This window comes from Gadus macrocephalus, chromosome 13, assembly GCF_031168955.1.
Source record: "Gadus macrocephalus chromosome 13, ASM3116895v1".
In the NCBI taxonomy this organism is placed as follows: Eukaryota; Metazoa; Chordata; class Actinopteri; order Gadiformes; family Gadidae; genus Gadus; species Gadus macrocephalus.
Genome location: NC_082394.1, coordinates 19,670,769 through 19,693,560, shown reverse-complemented (window position 1 = coordinate 19,693,560; position 22,792 = coordinate 19,670,769). Strand labels below are relative to the sequence as shown.

Here is a 22,792-nt window from a genome sequence, read left to right as displayed (position 1 = left end):
GAATAGATTCATGCATTTATTATCATTCAACTTGAACATGTGTTTTTACAGTATATAGTGTCGGAGGGATGACGTATGTTGGCAAACCCGGAAGTGAGCGTCGACCTGGGTTTCCCTTGACAAAAAGCCAACGGGTTTTTCCATTGGATTTTTGCAGAAAAATTAGCATATTTGAAGCACCTCCACAAAAACTGAAAATAAATAAATAAATAAAAAATAGAAGAAGAACAGAACAAAGTGTAAACCAATGCATTCTGAATGGGAGTGTTTCTCCGATTTTTCCATGCTACACAGAACGAAATGTAAACCCATACAAATAAAGACTTCATGGTCATAATAATTTAAATATCATTAAGCTACTACTGAGTGTGTAGGGAGGTATTCTATTTTTTTTCAACGGGGCTGAATCCAGTCACTTGACCGTCATGGTTGCTATAGAGTGGCGAAGTCACGCCCCTTCCGGTAGGGCTCATGGGACCTATGAGATCGAAAAATATGAATGGGTGTCAATGGAGAGAAAATAATTATTTTCTGGTCCCAGTCTTTCTATGCCCTGGATTACACATATGTTGTTTATGGATTTAAATGATAATTTTTCATGCAAAGAAAACTAAAAATGTTCGTGAAGAAGTTTGATAATTTTAGGTTTTATGTGAGGCCGCTTTGTGAACTACAGCTCTTCGCTGCTCTCGACGCATATGATATACGTCACCACACCCGCCCTTGGAACTCGGCACAGAAATGGCGATCTCTCTGCCCCACTTCACCGCTTTTTCCAAGGGGAGGATAAAAGCATCGAAAGAGGTGAAAACCATTATAAGTCGGGGCACGTGCAGAGTTTCAGTTATGCCGATGGGAAGATTGTCGGTCTTCTCCACGCCAGTCGCAGGGAGCGTGACGTCACATACGAGCCGTGTAGTCTTTCTCGTTGTGTTTTCTCTACAGCCTTTATCTGAACAATTGCACAATAAACGGTCGAACTCTTTGCATGAAAAATTATCCTTTAAATCCACAAACAACATATGTGTAATCCAGGGCATATAAAGACCGGGACCAGAAAATAATTATTTTCTCTCCATTGACACGATTCATATTTTTCGATCTCATAGGTCCCATGAGCCCTACCGGAAGAGGCGTGACTTCGCCACTCTATGGTGGTTGCTATCGACCGCCCCCTCTCGTGGCTCTAAAAACCACGCGGCAAAGGAGCTACCGTCAATTGGGTTGTTTTTGTCGTAAACTAGGGTCCGATGGTTGAAAAATAGACAGATATTCCAAGGTATCCTTAAAAGGCAGCTTGGATGTGTTTATTTTCTGCAGTTTGGACTTCTTCTATAACTAATTTTTGTAAGCAAAACACCAAGCTCATTGATTTAATGAGGGAGGGTTATTTGAAACAATTTATGCAATAAATATTTGTGAGGGGTCATTCCTTCTCCTGATTTTACTTCCTATTTATGTCTAGGGTAAACCCCTACTGTCCACAAGCATCCCCCCCTCCCCATATGGATTTGGAGAATTGTTGCCACGTCCCAGTGGTGGAGGTATCATATATATATGAAAGAGGGCATTCAATTATAGCCTACTACAATGATCAATTAGGAGGCCGAAGCCCTAAAGGAAGTGATGCAATAGGTCACTGAGTCGACAACATTTAAGTAAGCTGTATAGGGTCTCTTATATATCAAAGGGGGTCTCAAAGGACGCATACGCTTCAACCTGTGGCTCCAGCACTACAGGAAATGACTCAGCAAGTGCTCCATCTCGTTGCAACTCACCCAGCGGCTCGCTTGCAAGATTTTGGCCTGAAGTTCTTCCCAGACCTACACCCTAGCCATCCAACATGCATATCTGAGAATCAGGCCTCTCTTCAATAATGACAAAAAGTTATGAGAGAAACACACATTAACTTTTTGTTATCATAAGCGGTGGTGGTGCCGGCTCCTTTTGACCTTTTGACCCCCGACTTCAAAAACGTGGCCACAGGCCAGCTGTGTCTACACACCTTTAGCCACAAATGTACACCTCCGTCCCACAAAAAATGGGGACTAGAAACGAACCTCTGTCTTATGTACATTTACTGTACTGTTGGAGGTCACGCCCCTTTGCCGACCTTTTCGAGATAGCTAGGGATGCTAAAATGTTTACACACATTTCCCGGGGCCCCGTGAACGACATATCCGAGATTTGAAGTTCTAGCCCTTAGAGAAAAAAAGTTTTCCCAAATGGAGTGTCATTTGGACAAAGCCCCTCAGAAGTGTAGCCTGCAAGACCTAATGGTTCAGAATGTGGTGGAAAAACAGTTTTTGAGATAGGAAGGTCCTACCGCCCTGAAATTTTAATACCTTATTCTAGGGCCTAACTTGGACCTCCGCGCCGAAACTTGGCCCGGTCGGACCCCGAGGGCAGGAAGGGGGGGCCCTTCCTGCCCGAAACTTGGCCCGGTCAGACCCCGAGGGCAGGCCCCCCCCAAGCTCTTTAAAGTAGCCTGCAGCTCTCACAGCTTGTAGCAAAGGCTTGAAAGGTGATAGAGATAGACCTGTTGATAGACATAGCGCAGGGTTCGGTGTGTTGTTCTCCCGAAAGCGGATTTAATTAACACCTCAAACAAGACGGACACGCTGTATTTAAAGGTTTAACATAAAAAGTTGTACAGTGTTTTATACCATATAGGATGGGCTCAAGCTTTAAAGGCACCCAGTGCAACTTTCGAGGCTTAAAAATAAACATTCAATTTCTAGTCTTTTTTACACGTAGTAAGTTTCAATAACTCCATACCATTACATACCGACATTTAAGCAGCAAAGATGAGACGTCGTTGTGTGGTGAGAACTGATACAAAATCGATAACAACAACAATGCCGCCATTTTCTTTATTTTTTGTAACCTACAATAAATAAAGCAGGCTTCCAGTCAATGGAAAAATGGCTTCTCCCCACCGGCGATTGTTGTTGTTTACGATTTTCTATCAGTTCTCACCACACAACGACGTCTCGTCTTTGCTCCTTGAATGTCGATTTAATGGTATGGAGTTATTGAAACTTACTATGTGTAAAAAAGACTAGAAATTGAATGTTTATTTTTCATTGAATGTTTAAATAAAGTTGCACTGGGTGCCTTTAAATCATTTACACCTGAATAAAATGGCTAAAACCCTAAATGCACAGAGCAAAAACATATATGTGGCATACATACCTCCCGCGACCTGTAGAGGCGCTCGTTTTTGATACGCTCCAGTGGGTCGTAATCCGTGGCAGTACAAACGACCTATACGGTCGTACAATTTTGCGGACTTGTTGTTGAAATCTCTGCTGCAAATTGCATGTGATTACTTATAGGCCTAAGTCAAACCTGTCCAACGGGTCAAACTTTAAACTTTATAAAATTACCCTGATGAGTCCCTCACATGCGGAACGCCGGGTAACCCTCACATGCATGTTGAGCAAGTATGTTGTATGGATGATGACGTGTATTCTGATGAAACATAAATTTGATCTTCTGTGGTATGGTTGTTTCGGGCTAGGTCTGACTCTAAGATGCTTTTACACTGCAAAATATGCCCCTCTTATGCACGCCTTTTTCCCGGCATGGTTCACTTGGTTACACTGCCCGAGGTAAATTGCCAGTTTGAGCTAGAACCCCAAATTATCCTCCCGGACCCTACACACATTGGCGGTTTCATTCTGATGTAATTGAGATTAGACGGCTCGGCGGTTCCAGGGGCGGGACTTGGGTAGAGGTGTTGCTGCGTTGTCTAGACAGAGACAACGCAGCGATATCAACGTGTTATAAGTTGAGATACAGTGAAATCCCAGAGCTAGTGATCATGCGAGAGAAGGTGATGAAGTCGCATTAAACAAGGACGGGGGAAGGTGGTGCAATATACGAGAAAGACGCAGAGGAACTTTCCTTTTGAGGCTTTTGTCGGGATAAAAAACAAGTTGTCAGCAAAATTAAGAATTGGTTGGCGTTTTTGCAATTGTAAATGTTTCATCGCGTTTGTAGCCTACACTTAGATTTATACTCATTGGCGGGATGATAAATAAGTCATGCCTACAGGGTCTGACTTAACACGGATCGACCGATACAATTTGATATGGTGCACATAGCAGACACTAGTCAGAACTGACGTATAAAAATGTTTGCTTTAATATCGGGTGGTCTAATATGGGCATTTGCATAAATTCCAATGAGACACACTCGCTCAAACATACTCTGTATGCCAGTGGCGGTTTTAGGCATGGGCGAACCGGGACGCCCTATTTGTGGGGGGCGGCAAATTACGTGGGGGACGCCTCTAGCAGTCCAAAAAAAAATTACTCAGCTCCGCGAAGCGATTTTCTATAACGTACCATTACATTCTGTACAGGATTGGCATATTGGCGCCCCCTCTGGCTGGAAACCCCCACTTAAGTCAGTAGGACCCCCCCACCCCCACCCTTTCGGAGGAAGTGTTGCCCGGGGCGTAACTGGACGTAGAACGAGTTAGAGAGAAAGAGAGAAAGAGAGAAAGAGAGAGAGAGAGAGAGAGAGAGAGGGGGAGGGACTAATCTTTGAGTGAATAGGCTACCAACAGGTATTGTGAAACCAATCCTATTGAGAAAGTTGCCTCAGCCTGAAGAAGTGTAATCCTGTCTACGCAGAAGTAGAAGAGTAAAGTTTTGGTTCCTTTTCTGATCCACCCACATGACACTACAAACACAGTAAGTAGCCTAGCCAAGTTTATTTTAAGTTAACGTGATGAGTAATTTCAAATGCAATGAGGTGAAGGCTCGTAGACATGGTTTAAGTGATCGTTTAACTATGATTAACTGTTTGAATAGGTTTATTTAAACAAGCCACTCACGTTATAGGCTACATCGCACTTTATTTCGTTAATAGTCCCGATAGTTGCGCAAAATAGAAAAAGGTATAAATGAAGGGAGCTCACTGGCTGTGAACGGGAAGGTCAGAAGTTAAACTCTAGAAATTAAACTCGGGCGGGATAGGATCAACTGGAGAAATGTCTGTCTGTCTGTCTGTCTGTCTGTCTGTCTGTCTGTCTGTCTGTCTGTCTGTCTGTCTGTCTGTCTGTCTGTCTGTCTTTCTTTCCTTCGATCTTCCGCTTCACTCGCTACTGCTAGAATCAATGTAACTTTGCAACCGTGTAGGGTAGCCTACTGCAAACAACAGCCACACTCGCTGTGTATTTTTCTTCTTTGATGTTGGTTACGTGACGATGTGCCGCGTGCTGCGCAATTGACGTTACGCGCTGTACATTTTCTAAAAGGAGCTACGTATATATATATTTTTTTTTTTAAAAAATAGGAGAAGGACACACCAACAGTTGAACCGCTTGACGCGATGTTTACCGTTTAATGGGAAAGAAGGCTCGTCGCCTTTATTATGTCCGTGGTCGTCGCATTGACTATACGTCATCCAGCTCAGGTTGCGTAGCGCGTGTCGTCTCATTAGCATCTGTACCGTAGCGGCCCGTAGCAGCACACCTCTCCCAAGTGGCCAAATTGGCCCGGCCTGGCCAGACTGGCCACACTCACACTGGCAGATTTGAGCACGGTTAGGTGCTAAAACGGCCACGGCCAGATGGCCTAGTGTGAGTGCACCCTTATGCCGCTTTTCCACTGCATGGTACCAGCTCGACACGACTCGACTCAGCTCGCATTTTTTGCGTTTCCACCGCGAAAACATGGTATCTGGTACCTGAAGTGGCTGCTTTTTCTAGTACCGCCTCGCTCTAGGTTCCAAGCGAGCTGAGCCGATGCTAAAAGGTGACGTCGGCAGACGGCCGGCCACTGATTGGCCAGAGAGTGTGACGAAGGCACGAGAGCGACATGGCAACCATGCTGGTAACAGCCATAGCAGCGCCGCAGCCAACATATTCCACTTCTTCAACATGCCAGCTAATATAACGAACATGAATACCATCGCATCAATGTTCTCCATTGTTGTTATGTGGGTTCTGTCCATGTGTGGGTTACGTAGGTGTTGTTTGCGTCGCGTACAAAAATACGTCACGGCCCATTCGCGCAGCCGACCCCGCCCACGTCCCGGAGGTACTATTTGCGGTGGAAAAGGACCCGCGCTGCTACCGTGTCGAGTCGTGTCGAGTCGTGTCGTCTCGAGTCGAGCTACATGTGCAGTGGAAAAGCGGCATTAGATAATAATCGGTTATGAACAAGAACACTTTAGAAAAAACACTTTATTTAAATAAGAAACACTGAACCACACATCTAAAAATACACACACATGCATCTAAAAATACACACACACGCACACCTAAAAATACAAACACACACACACACTCTCTCTCAGCTTTTGAGAGAATGGTGGAGAATCACATCTTCTCCACCATTCCGCCAACTTTGCCTCGCTCTCCTCATGCCTCGCCTGCCCCCTGGCACTGGGGTGGTGGAAGAGGTGCCTGGGGTGGAGGAGCATGAGGGAGAGGTGGGGGGGACTGGTGGCAGTGGACTCAACGAAGTCCTGAAAGAAAACGAATAAGAAGGAAATAGGAATTATATGCCAGAACTGGTTGATATGGCCATATGTTATGTACAATATATATTAGCTATGTACACAATATAGTCCTGCCAAAAAATACATTGATCAACCATGTAATATTACTAATATAATATAATATATTAGTATAATAATACTTATAGAATATTACTAATATAATATAATATATTAGTATATATATTACTTATAGAATTTTACTAATATAATATAATATATTAGTATAAAGCTTATTTTTAACCTGGAGTCACTAGAACATGGAAGATCTGGATATCATACGACATGATATCCAGCCCGGTCGTATGCAGCCCGGTCTGCAGCCCGGCCGTCGCCCGGTCTGCAGACCGGCCGAATACCGGGGTCGGGCGGCCCTTGAAAGTCGGCCGCGGACTTTCGCGATCTTCCGCGAAAGTCGGCCACAGACTTTCGCGATCTTCCGAGAGTCCGCGGCCGGGCTTCGCAGAGTATGCAGAGTATAATTAATAAAATAATTACTAGTTAATTACAGAGAAAACACTTACATTTGTGTTTTTCCAATCCTGTCGCATCTTTTCGCCCTCCATCTTGTCTAGGATATTTCTTGATTTTCCGTTTTCTCGCAAGGTATTGTGGGAGCAAGTCAGAACTGAAGCGCTTTGAGGGTGCCCATCGAAAATCTCAATTTTGAGGGGATGTTAGCCCTCCCCCTACCCCTTAAACTACCTTTAAAATGCTAATGGGACATGGCTCCACGGCGCGTGAACGCGCAACAGCGAGGGTTAGGGCTGAGATTTTGAAGCAAGCAAAGGAATGAGATTCAAATCGACAGTATGGGGATCAATTGCAAGTGTTTATTGCACTAGAAGTTATGGATAAAGTGCTATGTGCTAGAGTGCTTAGTTCTAAAGTGCTATGTGCTAAAGTGCTATGTGCTAAAGTACTATGTGCTAAAGTGCTAACCTATTTATTGCACATCATTCTATTGCACATTGTTCATCAGCTTAATGGAGGCTGGAACAAATGATAATTTAAGGCGGTTTGATCACGGAGTCTTCTCCCTGATGGCAGGGTTTTATATTCAGGGAAGAGTGGGTGTTGGGAGTTGGAAATAATTTTCTTTGCTTTTTTCCTAACTGCCTGCTCATATGCTCTGTATAGGCTCATATTCTTTCCTCCCTACGATTTTCATTGCTGTTTTGTGCATGCCGGCCAGTTTGCTTTTCAGCTTAACGGTTAGGTTGCCAAACCATGAGGAGATCCCATATCTAAGGATGCTCTCTACAATGGCACGGTAGAAAATCATCATGGTGTGGCTGCTTAAGCCGTACAATCGTAATCTTCGGAAAAAATATAGCCTCTGTTGCAGTCTATTGCACAGGTTTTCAATATGTGTCTTCCAGCAGAGAAGATTATCAATATGAACCCCTAAATACTTGTATGAGGATACCCGGGTGATTTTCTGATTTTTGATGACCACAGGCTCATGGTCAGTCACTTGCCTCGGATCCAAAACCATTTCCTGTGTTTTGGTCACATTTAGAATGAGATGGTTGGTGTCACACCACTTAATAGATAGGTCTATCTCATCCTGGTACACAGAGGGGTCCATATCGTATCGTCCGCAAATTTCACCATATAATTGTTAGGGTGCACAGTCCTACAGTCATTGGTATACAACGTAAACAGTGTTGGTGATACAACGCAACCCTGTGGGACTCCTGTGTTACAGTGTTTGGTGTCTGACAGTGTTCTGTTGACCTTCACTTGCTGTGTTCTGTTCGTTAAAAAAGAGTAAAACCATTTGATCAAGGTGGGGTTTACACTCATGTCTTTGAGCTTCTCTAATAGTATGTGAATTTGCACTGTATTAAAAGCTGAGCTGAAATCTACAAATACAATTCTAGCATAAGCTTTTGTATTCTCAAGGTGCTTGGAAATAAAGTGCAAGGTGCAAAGGATTGCATCATCAGTACTGCATTCCTGCTTATACGCAAACTGGTACACGTCTAACTTTGGCTCAACGTCCTTCATGAGCAGTGACACAACAAATTTTTAAAAACATTTCATAACAATAGAAGTAAGGGCTACGGGACGGAAATCATTGTTTTCTGTGGCACAGGGCTTTTTAGGCACTGGAGTTATAATTGACTTCTTCCACAGAGCTGGAACTGTGTGAATGTTAAGTGACTTTTGGAATATTGGACACCATGCTGTTGTTAGTTCCTCTGCACAGCTTTTGAGTAAAAAAGCTGGCAGGCCATCAGGGCCTGCGGCCTTGCCCGTACGTACTCTACTAAAGAGACGGAGGATGCTGGTCGGGTCGACTTCCAGGCAGCAGGTGTCATCAGTGTCTGGCAGGGACTGCAAAACCCTGTCACACTCCTGAGAGAAGTTTTGACTGTCGAATCTCAGGAAAAAGTCATTCAACTCGTTTGATTTTTGGTGCTCGTCCAGGGTGATTATTTGTTTCTTTACAGGGTTCATATTAGTGACTGATTTCATTGTGTCCCAAAGTTTTTTTGTATTTGACATTTGGAGGTTATGTTCCATTGTTTGCCTATGTTGTTCTCTTGCATTAGTGAGAAGTTGTTTGAGTTATTTTTGGACAACTGACAGCCCTGCTCTGTCTTTACTTCTAAAGGCCTGCTTTTTCCTATTTATACAGTCTTTTATTTCTTTTGTTACATCGGGTTTGTTATTGGGCTAGACTACGATGTTTTTCTTGGGTACCACAATGCAGACATGGGGGACTCGAGTCACATGACTTGACTCGAGTCAGACTCGAGTCGCAAATTTGAGGACTTGAGACTTGCTTGACTAACACTGATAAAAGACTCGACTTGACTTTGACTTGGTCTTCATGACTTGAGACTTGACATAGACTTGAGACAGATGACTCGAAATGACTTTTCTAAAGTTAGATTATAGGTTGGATACGTGATTTGCGATACGCCAGGAGATTTTGAAAAGACGCAACTCAAATGGTCCTACCCCCACTCCTTCAACGCTGACTCTGACTCCACCCATTTCAAGTACATGGACGCGCAATCACACAAGAGCGCGAACACAGATGCGCGAGAGTGGGCCAGGGCAGGCTAGCTAGGTTGGAGTTTAGGGTTGTATTCTAGCGCTAGGTCCAAATGTGGATTAGCAAGTAAACTAGCTCCAGTAGCTACCGCAGGATAACAACAAACAGAAGCTTGCTCTGGCACGAGCTTTGAGCACGTGCACGAAGAGGTCACGCGCGGGGGGCTGGGGGGAGTGCAGTACGACCGTTTGATTGACGTACTTAATGTCCAATGCCACTCGGTGTTTCTGAAAATCATTGGCTGGAGTTTTTCGAGCCCTGCCCGTTCCACAGATGATTAACTTGTTTAATTTTCATGTCAGTAGGCTACTTCTAACTCAGTGGTTTTAAGTGTCTTTTTGTTCAAGGTGGAGGTACGAGTTATAGCATTCCCTGCATCAAGTGCACCTCTTGAACGTGTGTTCAGCCATGGTGGGGTGATAATGTGACCGCATCATTCAGAACTCAGTGACAAAGTACTGTCAAATTATTTTTTTTGCAAATGCAATGCATTGTAAGTCGATGTTGCGAGGCAGCAAGATTGCTACCAGCTTTCAGGCTTGTGTATTACTATTTCCCCTTCCTACAGTATGTGTATGTGAAATTACTTTTGAAATATTCTTTTTTTTCATGTCTGATGCCATGTGTTGCAAATAATATTCTACAACATGTAGGGAGATTGAGTGATTGACTTGAACTGTTGTCGTATACAGCTACCTAGAGGTTATATTTGATTCTGTTCATAGGTTGGAGGTAATGATCATAAAAAACATTTTCAAACTATGCACATAATGGTTTTGGAATGTTTTGAATAGTTTGAGTTATTGTTATTGTTAAGACATTGTTATTGTTAATGTTGAAATAAAACTCAACTTATGAACCACTCTCTTTACCGATTTTTAAATGTGGAAACTGGGTTAGATCATCAGATTTTTGTATGACTTGACTTGTGACTTGCTTGACCTGAGCAATGACTTGACTTGTGACTTGCTTGATTCTCACCACAGTGACTTGGACCTTGCTTGAGACTTGAAGGTTATGACTTGAGACTTGCTTGTGACTTGCACATGAATGACTTACCCCCACCTCTGCCACAATGCCAACACAAAACTCTATGTAGTCCGTTATAGTTACAGTGGCCTCATCCAGTTCTAATGCATGGAACAGGGACCAATCTGTGCACATGAAACACCCCTTTAAGGTCTCAATTGCGTCGTCTGACCACACGTTAACCGTCTTATGTTTAGGTTTGCTTGATTTGAAAACAGATTTATATGCGGGTATTAGATGTATGGTGTTGTGATCTGAGTTGGAAAGGGGGGGCTTTGGTTTTGCTGAGTATCCTCCCTTTATATTGCCATAACATTTATCTAGAATCGCGTTATTTCTTGTGTCACATTTTACAAATTGTTCAAAGCCCGGAAAAGCTGTCTCAAGTTTACAGTGGTTAAAGTCACCCAAAAAGAAAACGCGAGCTCCGGGTGTGTGCTGCAGCTGTTCGTGTGCGCACTCTGCTATGCACGCAGCAGCTCTGCCTGCATTACCGCTGGGTGGGACATAAACAGCGGCTATGATGATGTTGCCAAACTCCCTAGGCAGGTAGTGAGGTCTCATGGATAAACACAGCAGTTCTACATCGGGGCTACATATGGTTTCTTTCACAGTGATCTGTTTACACCACTTGTCACTCACGTACACGCCGACTCCACCCCCTTTTCTCTTCCCGGATGCGTCAGAGCGGTCTGCGTGCACGAGTGAGAAGCCATCCAGGTTGAGCAGAGAATCCGGGACGCCTTGGTGAAGCCACGTCTCGGTGAACACCATGATGTTGGATTCCCGGTATTCAAAGCAGCTCTTTAGGTTGACACGAAGCTCATCCAACTTTGGTGTCAGCGATCGCACGTTGCTGAGTATTATTGACGGCAGCGGTGGTCTGTTGATTCGCCGGCGGAGGCGTTCTCGGACACCTCCCCGTCTGCCTCGCTTGCGTTGTGGCCGTGTGCTGGTATGTGTCGCTCGGATGGCTGCCGGTAGATGTTCCGGTGGTGTGGATTGGCGTGGTGTGGGTCGGAGGGACAGTAAGGCATCTCTGGAATAGACGCGACATCCAGTCGATGCATAACGCAACCCCAGTCAAACGTTTGACTGCAGTATCTTCTATTCTATGCGCCATATAATCCGGTGCGCCCTATATATGAAAACAGTTTTAAAATTGGCCATTCATTGAAGGTGCGCCTTATAATCCGGTGAGCCTTTTAGTGCGGAAAATACGGTAGTCCTTGTTTCTTTCGAAATGGTGAACTTTTGCATGGTGCCATCTTCTATGTGAGATCCAGTACCCTCCGCCATTGTAATCAGTTTTATCAACAGCCTCTGTTAGCTTAGCTTCAGACGCTGTGCATGTTAGTTTCTGCTGGTGAAGTCCCACCCACTTGCACTGCTCTAATAGGTCTATAGCGTTAGTGGGTCCCACCCCCTAGAAGGGGGTGGGACCCCCTGGTGGTTGTAGTCTTACGAGAATCATCCCCTCTTACACTTCCTATTTTCTTGTACGCAAAAATCGTCGTATTGCGTCATTGTAAACAGGAAGTGTTGGAGATTGATAAGGATCTCTCGTCTCTCCAGAAAATAAGGGAATGATGCTCGACCATTCAAAAATATGAGCAGGTTTCTAACGATACAAAGCTTAAGTGAAATGGGTGAAGTTGCCCTTTAAGGAATTGACCAACGGAGTAACTGAGGGGTTGGTGTTGTGTAGTACCAAATGGTCATTTATTTGTGTATCCAACGACAGATCTCCCACAGACCAACAGGTCTTGGGCCCATCTTACCCAGGTATCGCACCCCACCAACTGTTCTACCTAGAGAGGGTGTAGGCGGTGTGTGATTGGCTTCATTTGAATAACGTTAACCCAATAGGAATCAGGGGGTTACACCTTTTGCTATGTTAACAGGTAATGATTGGAAGGTAACTGATGCTTGCCCTTGTCAATGGTTTTGATATACTGTTGTATGTGTAGAACAGCACGGCGGCAGGGTCCGGACTTAGCCGCAATTAGCCGTACTTATCGCTCAGTGCTCCTCCATTGGGGTACCAAGCGGTCTGAAAGGGGGCCAACAAGTTCAAACTACATATGCCGTCCGTTGATTGGTCGACAGAATCGTCACTTCCGGGCGACAGGGGGATAAAAACAAACAAACACGGTACCCGCAAGGTACTTGCGTAGCTGCTGCGGCTATCGCCATCCGGCTTAAACCCTGCCCTACCATGAAGGCAGTGGCGGTGGGTCAATAGAGGGCGATAGGACGCCGCCCCTCCGGGAAATATTCACTTGACTATATCTGCCAACTATGAATCTACTATTATAAATATGAATTAAATCAACAAAAATTCATAGCGTATATCCTTGTTTAATTGTGTGATATATACCGTACTTGCCAATGCAAGCAACCATTTAAATGCGCCTGAACTTCAATGATTTGGGCTAGGCTAGTTATTGGTAAATCGAAATAGAGCCCTCCTCCAAGTCAGGGGCGCCGCCCACGTTGAAGTCAATGTAAGATGGCACACTTTTTGCTGTATATCAAGCAGAGACAGCTTTTCACTGGCGCACGGAAATTGTGTGGCCACCAATGTGTGCCCCAGGCCAATGGTATCGTTTTTTTTTCTTTTTTGTTATCACCACATGATTGGACAAATCAACAAATCAATCAAATTGGCTAACTCCCTCAGCACCATTCCAGCAACACAACTACATGTAGAGAAGTGATAGATCGCTAACTGGCAGAGAGTTGTGGGCACTTTCCACCCATTTCAGTGGAGGAATTAGACTCCCAATGCAATGTAATACTTAAAAGGAGCAAGTAAGTTACATATTAAATTAGTCTTTTGGCCTGTAGACTATAAACAAAATAAAGCAACTGGAAAAATGGACGTTATTGGACAGTGATGCAGTCTCAATATCAGAATAACAACAATAGGTCAAATAGTAATAGCCGGTGAATGGCCCTAAAGTAGGTCTGTATATGCAGTGTAAGCTTGTCCAGGCCCTGCAAGTCAGGATGTAGGCTATGAATCTGAATGAAGAGTAGGTAATAGGTAATGGGTAGTGATCATCCCCAGTATGCACCAGAATACAGGAAAGACCAAGAAGAAGCACTTTTTTCCTTATGAAAGTAACACCAGCATTGTACGACCAACCAATCGACCAACCAACTATAACTTGATAGCCCTAGAGATGTGTGTCCGACTTAATTTTCACAGAATATGAATATAATACTACAAATACACATTATACCATTATTTACAAACTTCAAGATAATAAAGAGATCTTGGACTGTCATGCCAACACAATAGGAAATATATTGCGTGTTACTCATGATTTTTTTTATTCATGCTTATAAACTTTAATATTCACAAGAACTCTGGAATTTCTTCCGATAGGAAACCTTTTGGTGTAACTGTTTGCACATAAAACGGACCTGAGTGTTTCCAGTGTACAGTGTGGACTCCCCAGTCCAACAGAGAGCAGCTTCACTCCTGAATCCTTCAGATCATTGGTACTCAGGTCCAGTTCTCTCAGACGAGAGGTGTCGGAGCTGAGAACTGAGACCAGAGCTTCACAGTATTTCTCTGACAGACCACAGCCATTCAGCCTTTATACAAAATAACAGGAAAATGTTAGTTATTTTTTTTTATTATTGATTAATGTTATCAATTTTATTTATGTAGAACTTATGTCGAGTCATTTGGTTGAAGGTGAAAAGTGCTCTGTGAATGTTTTGGATATTATTACTAGTCTATTTGTAGTTTACTGTAAATTGGCTTGTTAAACATGTGCACCTACAGAAATGTTTTGGAATTTTAAATACTGGCAGCAGCTTCAGAAGGCCCGTATCTGAAGCAGAGTATTTTTTTAGGTCAAATACATCCAGCCCCTCTTCTGATGACTGTAAGATGAAGACCAGCGCTGAAAAATGAGCGGGAGAGAGAGATTCTCTGGAGTGACTTCCTGATGTCAGGGACTGATGGATCTTCTCCACAAGAGAACGGCATTTTAGCTCATTTAGACAGTGGAAGAGATTGATGCTACTCTCTGGAGAGAGATCTCCTATCATCTTCTCCCTGATTTAACGGACTGTTCCATGATTGGTCCTTGAACTACTTCCTTTCTTCCTTTCTACAAGGAGACCTCGTAGGAGTTTCTGATTGGTCTCTAGACAGAGGCCCAGGAGGAAGCGGAGGAATAAGTCCAGGTGTCCATTCTCACTCTGTAAGGCCTTGTCCACCATCCACAGTACTCTTGTAGAGGAGGAGTTCATCTTCCATGGAGGTTGGTTCTTCTGAGAGCAGATTGACACCAGTGTCGATGAAAGACAGAAAGACATGAAGGGCAGCCAGAAACTCCTGGATGCTCAGATGGACAAAGCAGAACACCTTGTCCTGGTACAGCCCACACTCCTCTTTAAAGATCTGGGTGAACACTCCTGAGTACACTGAGGCTGCTTTGATATCAATGCCGCACTCTGCCAGGTCTTCCTCGTAAAAGATCAGGTTGCCTATCTTCAGCTGGTTAAAAGCCAGTTTTCCCAGAGAAACAATGATCTCTCTGCTCTCTGAACATTGTTGTTCTGTTTCAGTTCTGTCATGATATTTCATGTCCCCCTGAATGGACTGTACCCGCAGGAAGTGGCTGTACATCTGAGTCAGGGTCTTCGGCATCTCTTTTCCTGTGATGTTCTTCAGAACATTTGCACCGATCCAACAGAAAATTGGGATGTGACACATGATGTGGAGGCTTCGTGATGTCTTGACATGGTCGATGATTTAGTTCGCTAGCTTCTCGTCTACTGAAAATTTCTTCCTGAAGTACTCCTCCTTCTGTGCGTTGGTGAACCCTCTTACCTCTGTCACCCTGTCAACACACTCAGCTGGGATTTGGTTGGCTGCCGCAGGGCGTGTGGTGATCCAGATGCAAGCGGAGGGAAGTAGGTCGCCCCTGATGAGGTTTGTCAGCAGGACGTCAACAGAGGCGGACTTTGTGACATCAGTCCAAGTTTGGTTGTTCTGAAAGTCCAGAGGAAGTCGACACTCATCGACAAGGGCGTCAGTTTGTTTTTAGAAGTGGTGGGGTCAATAACCATAAGCTTGAGTGTGGTTTGAAAAGTGCTGGGTACCCTTATGTAAGCTATTCATCAATTCAACGCTGCATTACAATATGCTCTACAGCAGGCCTATTCAACTAGCGGCCCGTGGGCAAAATGCGGCCCCTCTTAATTATTTTCTTGCCCGCAAGAGGTTGCATGCAAAAAAAATCAATAAATAAAGGAGAAACATAGTTGCATGCAAATCAGGTTTCTGTGTGTAGCCGGTGATACTAGCCAGTATCAGTACCCCACAATCAGGAACTGGCATCACTTATTCTGACAATGTTTGGCTCAACCGATACGTGTAAGGCTAACTTTTCTCATATGAATGCCATCAGAACAAGGGCACGTTGCTCCATGACCTATGAGAAGCTGCATGAGTGTCTCAGGATGAGCCAAACTAGGCAAACAAGGCAGTGCAATCTTTCTCACTGACTCACTGGCTCAAAATGTCTCATATGTACAGTAGTGTTTTGTGATGATTCAAACAACATTGTTTGATTCTAAATACGTGTCTAAAATATGTGAGAACAAAATCTTTTGTAATGATACGATTAAAAGTGAAGAAGGTAGGAATGCGTCTGACAAGTTTATTCCATGTAGTAGTACTATATATATTAAGTTAACACTACTTTAAGTACGATTTATTTGTAGCGAATCATTCACGTAGTTTTACTCTGTTTGGCCCATGAACCCCCAGTGGTTTTCCTTTTCGGCCCACTTGTTAAGGAGGTTGAATAGCCCCCCTGCTCTACAGTGTATAGTCAGGTGTTGAAAATCCTATTCGAACAATATGTTGAAAACACAGTTTGTGTTTCGGCTTGTTTTGCAAAACGGCGTTGGAAACCCCAGGGTATTGGCTCGGGATATGTAATACTAATACACACAGGACAAAGAACAGTGTTTGTCACAACTTCAGCAAGGCTGTAGTTTTTCATTTGTCTGTTCCCTGTTTTGCCACACTAACACATGTCATTTCAGACTCTGCCACTCCCCCCTGCTCTGCATTACCTGCTGTTCCCATTCACCTGCCTGCCACCCTGATCTCTCCTAATTAACCAACCACCGTCACCTGTGCTCCCCCTATATCAGTCCTCTCCTCCCAAACATTCCCTGCCAGATTGTCTAGTGTGTTAACCTAGCTCTCCTACGTCTTCTAATCCTGATCCTGAACCTGCCTGCCTGTGTATCGACCTGCCCTTTTGGACTTTGGACCTTCCTTTTGCCTGCTCCTACCGGATTGACCTGCCTGCTTGGACTTTGGACCTTCCCTGTTGCGGTGCCCCTAGGAATAAACACTATTTCTTCCCCTGAACTTTTTCCCGTGTCGTGCTATTGGGTTCTCGTCTGCCATTTGGTGAAACCTGACAGTGTTGGCAATTTAACACTTATCTTGACATCAACAAAGTTTACCAGACAAACAATGCCAGACTGTAAAGGGGGTACGAAATGAAACGAGGTACTGAGCATCAGCCTTTTGAAGACGAGCAAGGGCTGCTGGTAGCATATGTTATGCTGCATTAAAAACAAAACAAAAAAAACAAGCGCCCAGAGGAGAATTGCATCTGCCAAATCCTGACCACCAGTAAACACTTGCGAAGGACCAATGTAGACTTCACTCGTTGCAACATCATAAGCAAATTGCCTGCAAATAAAATCCCCTACAGTTTAGGATAATCACACAGGTTATGCGAGAACATATTTATGTCAGGATAGGCCTACCAGGCTCCAAGTCGTCACATATCTCAATCAGACAAAACAACTATAACCACATTGGCATAGCAATCGCACCGTGTGTAGCTGCTACTAGCTGCAATCTATACAATGCATACTAGCTGGAGCACCAACCAGAATCAGATCACAATCGCTTAGGACCGTGGATAACCTTTGGCCAAGTCATCACGAGCAAACAGAACCAGCAGCAAAGTTTACGTAAATTTCTTACCTTATGTGGCCCTCCACATGCAGGCTAGATGATGTATCTATATCGTGTCACAGACATCCTTTTTACAGGAAGCAAAAGGACCGGCTATTTTCTGAATAAAAATGTCGATTTTGTCTATCTTGAAACTTCTCCAGTGCGTTCACACCAAACGCGACGGGGCAACAAGATCCCATACAAAGTGAACGTATAGACGCGTATCCGGCGAATTTTTTTGATTTGTTTTGATTTGTCGCGCCACACTTTCGCCGTGCACAGGCGAACGCGTTCACAAGGATTTGTGGCACGACAAATTTGCTCGAGTTGAAATATTTCAACTTTGACACGAATTTCGCGTGATGACAGCCAATCAGCGTTCAACAGCGTGGCCACTGAGTGACATGTGTAACGTAACAGTCAATCAGCGTTCAACCGTCAAACTCTGCAGCATGGAGGAGAAAGTGATTGTTGCCGTTTGCGACTCTCGGAGCTCTATACATAATAGTATATAATATAATATAATTGTATATATAATATCACGGCCAAAAGCTCTGTGCGCCTCCGGATGGCCGTAGCGCGGGGAGCTCATAGGGATTGGGCTTCTCGGGAGTTGGGGTTTGTTTACCGGCGTTGCTATGGGTTCCGGTCTTGTGTGTTCCAACGGTTTATTAGGTAGGTCTATCTAATAAATGATGTCTTCGTGCGTGGTTATCGCATGATTTTAGACTCGACGATTTCGGTTGAGTATGTGGGGATTTTTTCAGTCGCAATTGGTTTGCACATTTTTAAAAATGGTGGGGACAAAATTCGTATTTCAAATAGTGGGGGGGACATGTCCCCCCCGTCCCCCCCCGTAATCTATGCCTATGCTCATCGAGACCATCCAAGATGAAGACAACTTGGTACTGGTCGTATCTGCAGTTTCCTGCTTCTTTGGTTTCAATAAAGAAGTGATGAAGAAGTCCCACCAAACTAAACTCTTTCCCTTTCAGTAAATTTAGCCCTCTAAATGTGATGGGAAATTTGAAGTTTATGTTGTGGTTTGTTTTGCCTTCAGCCCAGTCCAGAGTGAACTTGTGCGTTAAGAAGGTTTTACCAATGCCGGCAAGTTGTTATTAGTGTTCTGATTGGTTGATCTTGTCCAGGTAAAGGTTTTAAGATGTCTTCACATTTGATTGGGTTTTCCTCCTTTGCTGGTTTCCTGGAAGCAGTTTCAATCCATCTGACATCATGTTCCTGGTTGAGATTTTGCCACATTAATATGATTGCTAAAATGACAGTAGTATTTTGTCAGGACAGCATAGCATTTTTGCACTGCCAAGCCGGTACGGTTGCAGCTTGGCACTCTTCAATTTCACTGTCTGGCCTGTGTTAAACCGAGGGGGTATAATCCGCCATCGTCAAGGAGCTGGCTTTCTTGGTTCATTGGAATAGGCGGGTCTACGCACGGAGAGTAGATACCTTTAGAGTAATTTGAATATTCCAAATTATTATTATATATTTTTTTCAAGTCACTCGCGTTAAGGAATTAGTAGACGACATCTGAGTGTAGGCTGCATACACGACTGTCTATTTACAAGTGCATAAACGCCAACATATTCTTTATTTAGCTGACCACATGTTTTTTATCCAGACAAAAGCCTTGCAAGTGTAGCCCTTTTACCCCTATAATAAAGAGGGCAGGGCCCTAGGTTCTTCTATCAATCTTAACAGAACTAGTTTTGATTTCCTATATTTGGTAACCATACAACAAGAGCATCCTTAATAAATATTAAACACTGAACATACACAATATCAACACTGAATTAGTAAGCAGCCAACAAAAAGGTAAGTAGTTGAACGTTTACTTATTTTAGAACAAAATATAAATGCATGTGCATGTCACAGATAATAACATCACTAAACTAAGCCGGCATAATATATAAAAGAAAACATAAGAAAACAATCCCGTACAAAAAGAAAACCCTGTTGCAGGCCTGTTGATGAGTAGTAGTCCTCTTCGCTCCTCCGAGCCGAAGAGAACACGGTAGGCTACTCACACGTCCAGGTGAGCGGCAACGGGCGTCCTTGAATGTCCGTGGAAAGACCAGTATGGGGAAAGTCTGCGAAAGTCTGTCTAAAGGACAAAGGCGCTCCTCACTGGCTTGTTGCTTGATTCCTCTTCGCCAGAGGAAGGTGAGCCAACCCTCGTGGTCACACCCACTATCTGGTGCGGAGGTCCACGGGAAAATCCCTTGTAGTAGCGTCGCTAGCCGCGCTGGTTAGCAGGCCACTACTGTTCAGCTACTTTCGTTAAGCAACTGACCGGGTCGTTTATGTGGACTGGTCCGGTGGAGCTTTCAGTAAAGTTCGTGTTGAACTTTATATTGAATTTTAAGAGTTGCTGATATGTCATCAACAGACTGTACTCCATCGAAAACCATGTGCTCCATCCAACGAACGTCTTTCCTCCTTCCTTCCCAACTCCGGCACCTCCCCCCTTTCCTCTACTTTCCCGCCTTCCCCACATTCACCCCCGAAACACCTCATCGCGCCCCCTCCTGGCTGGATGGCCACATCACAGTTCAATTAAGCAAAGGACATATACAACATTTACAATACATCAAATAACATTTACAAAGTTTGCAATCATTACACAAACGCCAAAAACATTATGTAAAATAATAAACTCTTATATAATGTTTATTCTTATGAATAATTAGAACCCAAATCCCAACTGGGTTACACCCTCCCCCTTCTAAAAAGGTCTGCATGTCCTCATACAACACTAAAAGACTCGAACTAAGGGATATGGAGAGTTACAAATGTTGCTTTAAGTATGTCCAATCTTAATGACAATACCTCTGTGTACAATTGTCAAAGGCTGATCTCTGGATCTACCCGGCTCATCATATGTAAGCCTGACTGGTGGCCTTATTACTCTCTTTGGCCTAGGCTCAGATCTTAGCCTCCCATTATCTTTGGACACATTGAAAGTCTCTTGATCAGGGCCAGACTCTGAATCTGTATCACTGGTGTCACCAGGAGCTAACTCTCGATCAGACTCTTGGTCTCTCAACCTATGGTGCTCTGGCTCTGCGTCATCATCAGATGAGGATATAGCATCAGCAGCACCACTTCCATCTGCCTGATGGTTCTCTTCTTGAGGAGCAATTGTGTGTCTAACATTGTCTAGAGCTCTGTGAAACAACTCTCTCGGGTAAGTTCTGCAAGGTGAATACAACTCAGGGTCAGATGACGAATCAGACATTTCCTGCAACTCCCTTTGTACTTTTTGCGTTTCAGGTGAGGATATTTCACTCCTCCTACAGCTCTGGTTTTTGGTCTGACAGGTAAATCAATCACCGGGTCTGTGTTTGGCATTCTCACAAACTGCCCGATGGGAAGGAGATTGTCTCTGTGAATGGTCTTGGTGCCAGTTCCTCCATTCTCACGTTTTATCTTGAACACCGGAAGATTAGGCATCTTCCCCACCACCACATAAGGATCAGGGCTCCATCGGCCTTCTAACTTGTGTTTCCCTCTCAGGCCCCAGTTCTTGAGCAGCACTCTGTCGCCAACCTCCAACGACTGTATTCCGACTCTTTGGTCGTAAGCCTTCTTGTTTCTCTGGTGCCTTTTATCTGCAGCCGCAGATGCTAGCTTAAAGGCTTCTTTCAGGTCTTCTTTTAGCTTTGCTACATAGCGGGAATGACAACCCTCCTCAATGCCATCTGGAGAGGTTCCAAAACACACATCAGCAGGGAGTCTGGCTTCTCTGCCGAACATCAGCCGATATGGCGAATATCCGGTGGCGTCAGACTTTGTGCTATTGTAAGCGTGGACCAGATTACCAACATGCTGGCTCCAGTTGCGTTTTTTCTCCCGGCCCAGAGTCCCTAGCATGGACAATAGGGTTCTGTTGAACCTCTCTGGCTGAGGGTCTCCCTGAGGATGGTAGGGAGTTGTCCGCAATTTGCGAATCCCCATCAAGCTCAGGAGCTCTTTTATCAGTCGGCTTTCGAAATCTCTTCCTTGATCAGAATGGATCCTCGCTGGTAGTCCATAATGTAGGAAATACTTTTCCACTAGGACCTTTGCTACAACTTGAGCTTTCTGGTTTCTTGTTGGGAAAGCCTGCGCATAGCGTGTGAAATGGTCGGTGACCACCAACACATTGCTGATGCCTTTCGAATCGGGTTCCATCGAGAGAAAGTCGATGCACACCAGGTCCATAGGACCTTTGCTCACGATCTGGTGCAAGGGGGAAGCTCGCTGAGGAAGAGATTTGTGGGTGACACACTCACCACAATTCTTAATATACTGCTCAACCTCTAGAGACATCTTTGGCCAGAAGAATCTGCTCCTCAGTTGGTCAACGGTTCTCTCAACCCCCAGGTGTCCTAGGTCATCGTGCATTGACCTCAGAACCATCTCTCGATATTCCTTAGGCAGGACTAACTGACTGACAAATTCCCCAGTAGATCGTTTGCTCAAACGATGCAGCAGTCCATCCTTCATGCTCAACTTCCCCACCTCTCGCTTTAACTGGGAGAGTTCTGGACTGGCATGTTTCTCTACAGGCCATTTTCCATCTTTGATAGCCTGTATGGCGGGTCCTATTGCTGAGTCCCCTTCCTGTGCCCCCTTAAGTTCCTGCCTTGACATCTGTTTCAAGGTATCTGAGGCCAAGAAGGTTGAATGAGCATAAACATCTGGAATGCACCGAGGAGATGCTCCCAACTGATCTACACAACGCAGGGGATGGGTAGGAGTCTCAAGGGTGCAGACACGCTGGCATATGGCCCTCACACCAGTCTGTGATAAAGTCACCCATTCTTCTGAGCTCTCTTCGTCTGGTGCCAATCTTGATAATAGATCAGCATCTATGTTGTGACGGCCAGGACGATACTGTAAATCAAACTCGTACGTTGACAAAGCAGCTAGCCATCTGTGCCCTACTGCGTTGAGCTTTGCAGTGGAGAGCACGTACGTAAGAGGGTTGTTATCTGTACGTACTGTTAATCTGGCCCCATACAGATAATCATGAAGTTTATCAACTACAGCCCACTTTAAAGCTAAAAACTCCAACTGGTGGACAGGGTAGTTTTTCTCTGACGGTTTCAGTTTTCTACTTGCAAAGGCCACTGGTCGCAAACCCTCCGTGTACTCTTGGTACAGTA

The 22,792-nt window shown here is 44.4% G+C and overlaps 3 protein-coding genes across 3 annotated transcripts in view; 2 read left to right on the top strand and 1 right to left on the bottom strand.

Moving 5' to 3' along the window:
* Nucleotides 1-22,792, top strand: part of LOC132470391 (uncharacterized) — a 70,753-nt gene that overhangs the window by 8,639 nt on the left and 39,322 nt on the right. The gene's annotated exons all lie outside the window — the stretch shown is intronic.
* LOC132470388 (uncharacterized) overlaps nucleotides 4,491-22,792 on the top strand; it is a 75,838-nt gene continuing 57,536 nt past the window's right edge. Inside the window, exon 1 of the mRNA XM_060068967.1 lies at nucleotides 4,491-4,703. The gene's annotated coding sequence lies outside the window, so the exon portion shown is untranslated. The remainder of the gene's footprint in view (nucleotides 4,704-22,792) is intronic.
* Nucleotides 14,316-15,742, bottom strand: LOC132470392 (NLR family CARD domain-containing protein 3-like). Its single transcript, XM_060068979.1, has one exon. It carries the CDS (start codon nucleotides 15,348-15,350, stop codon nucleotides 14,829-14,831), a length of 522 nt encoding a protein of 173 aa, XP_059924962.1. The 5' UTR covers nucleotides 15,351-15,742; the 3' UTR covers nucleotides 14,316-14,828.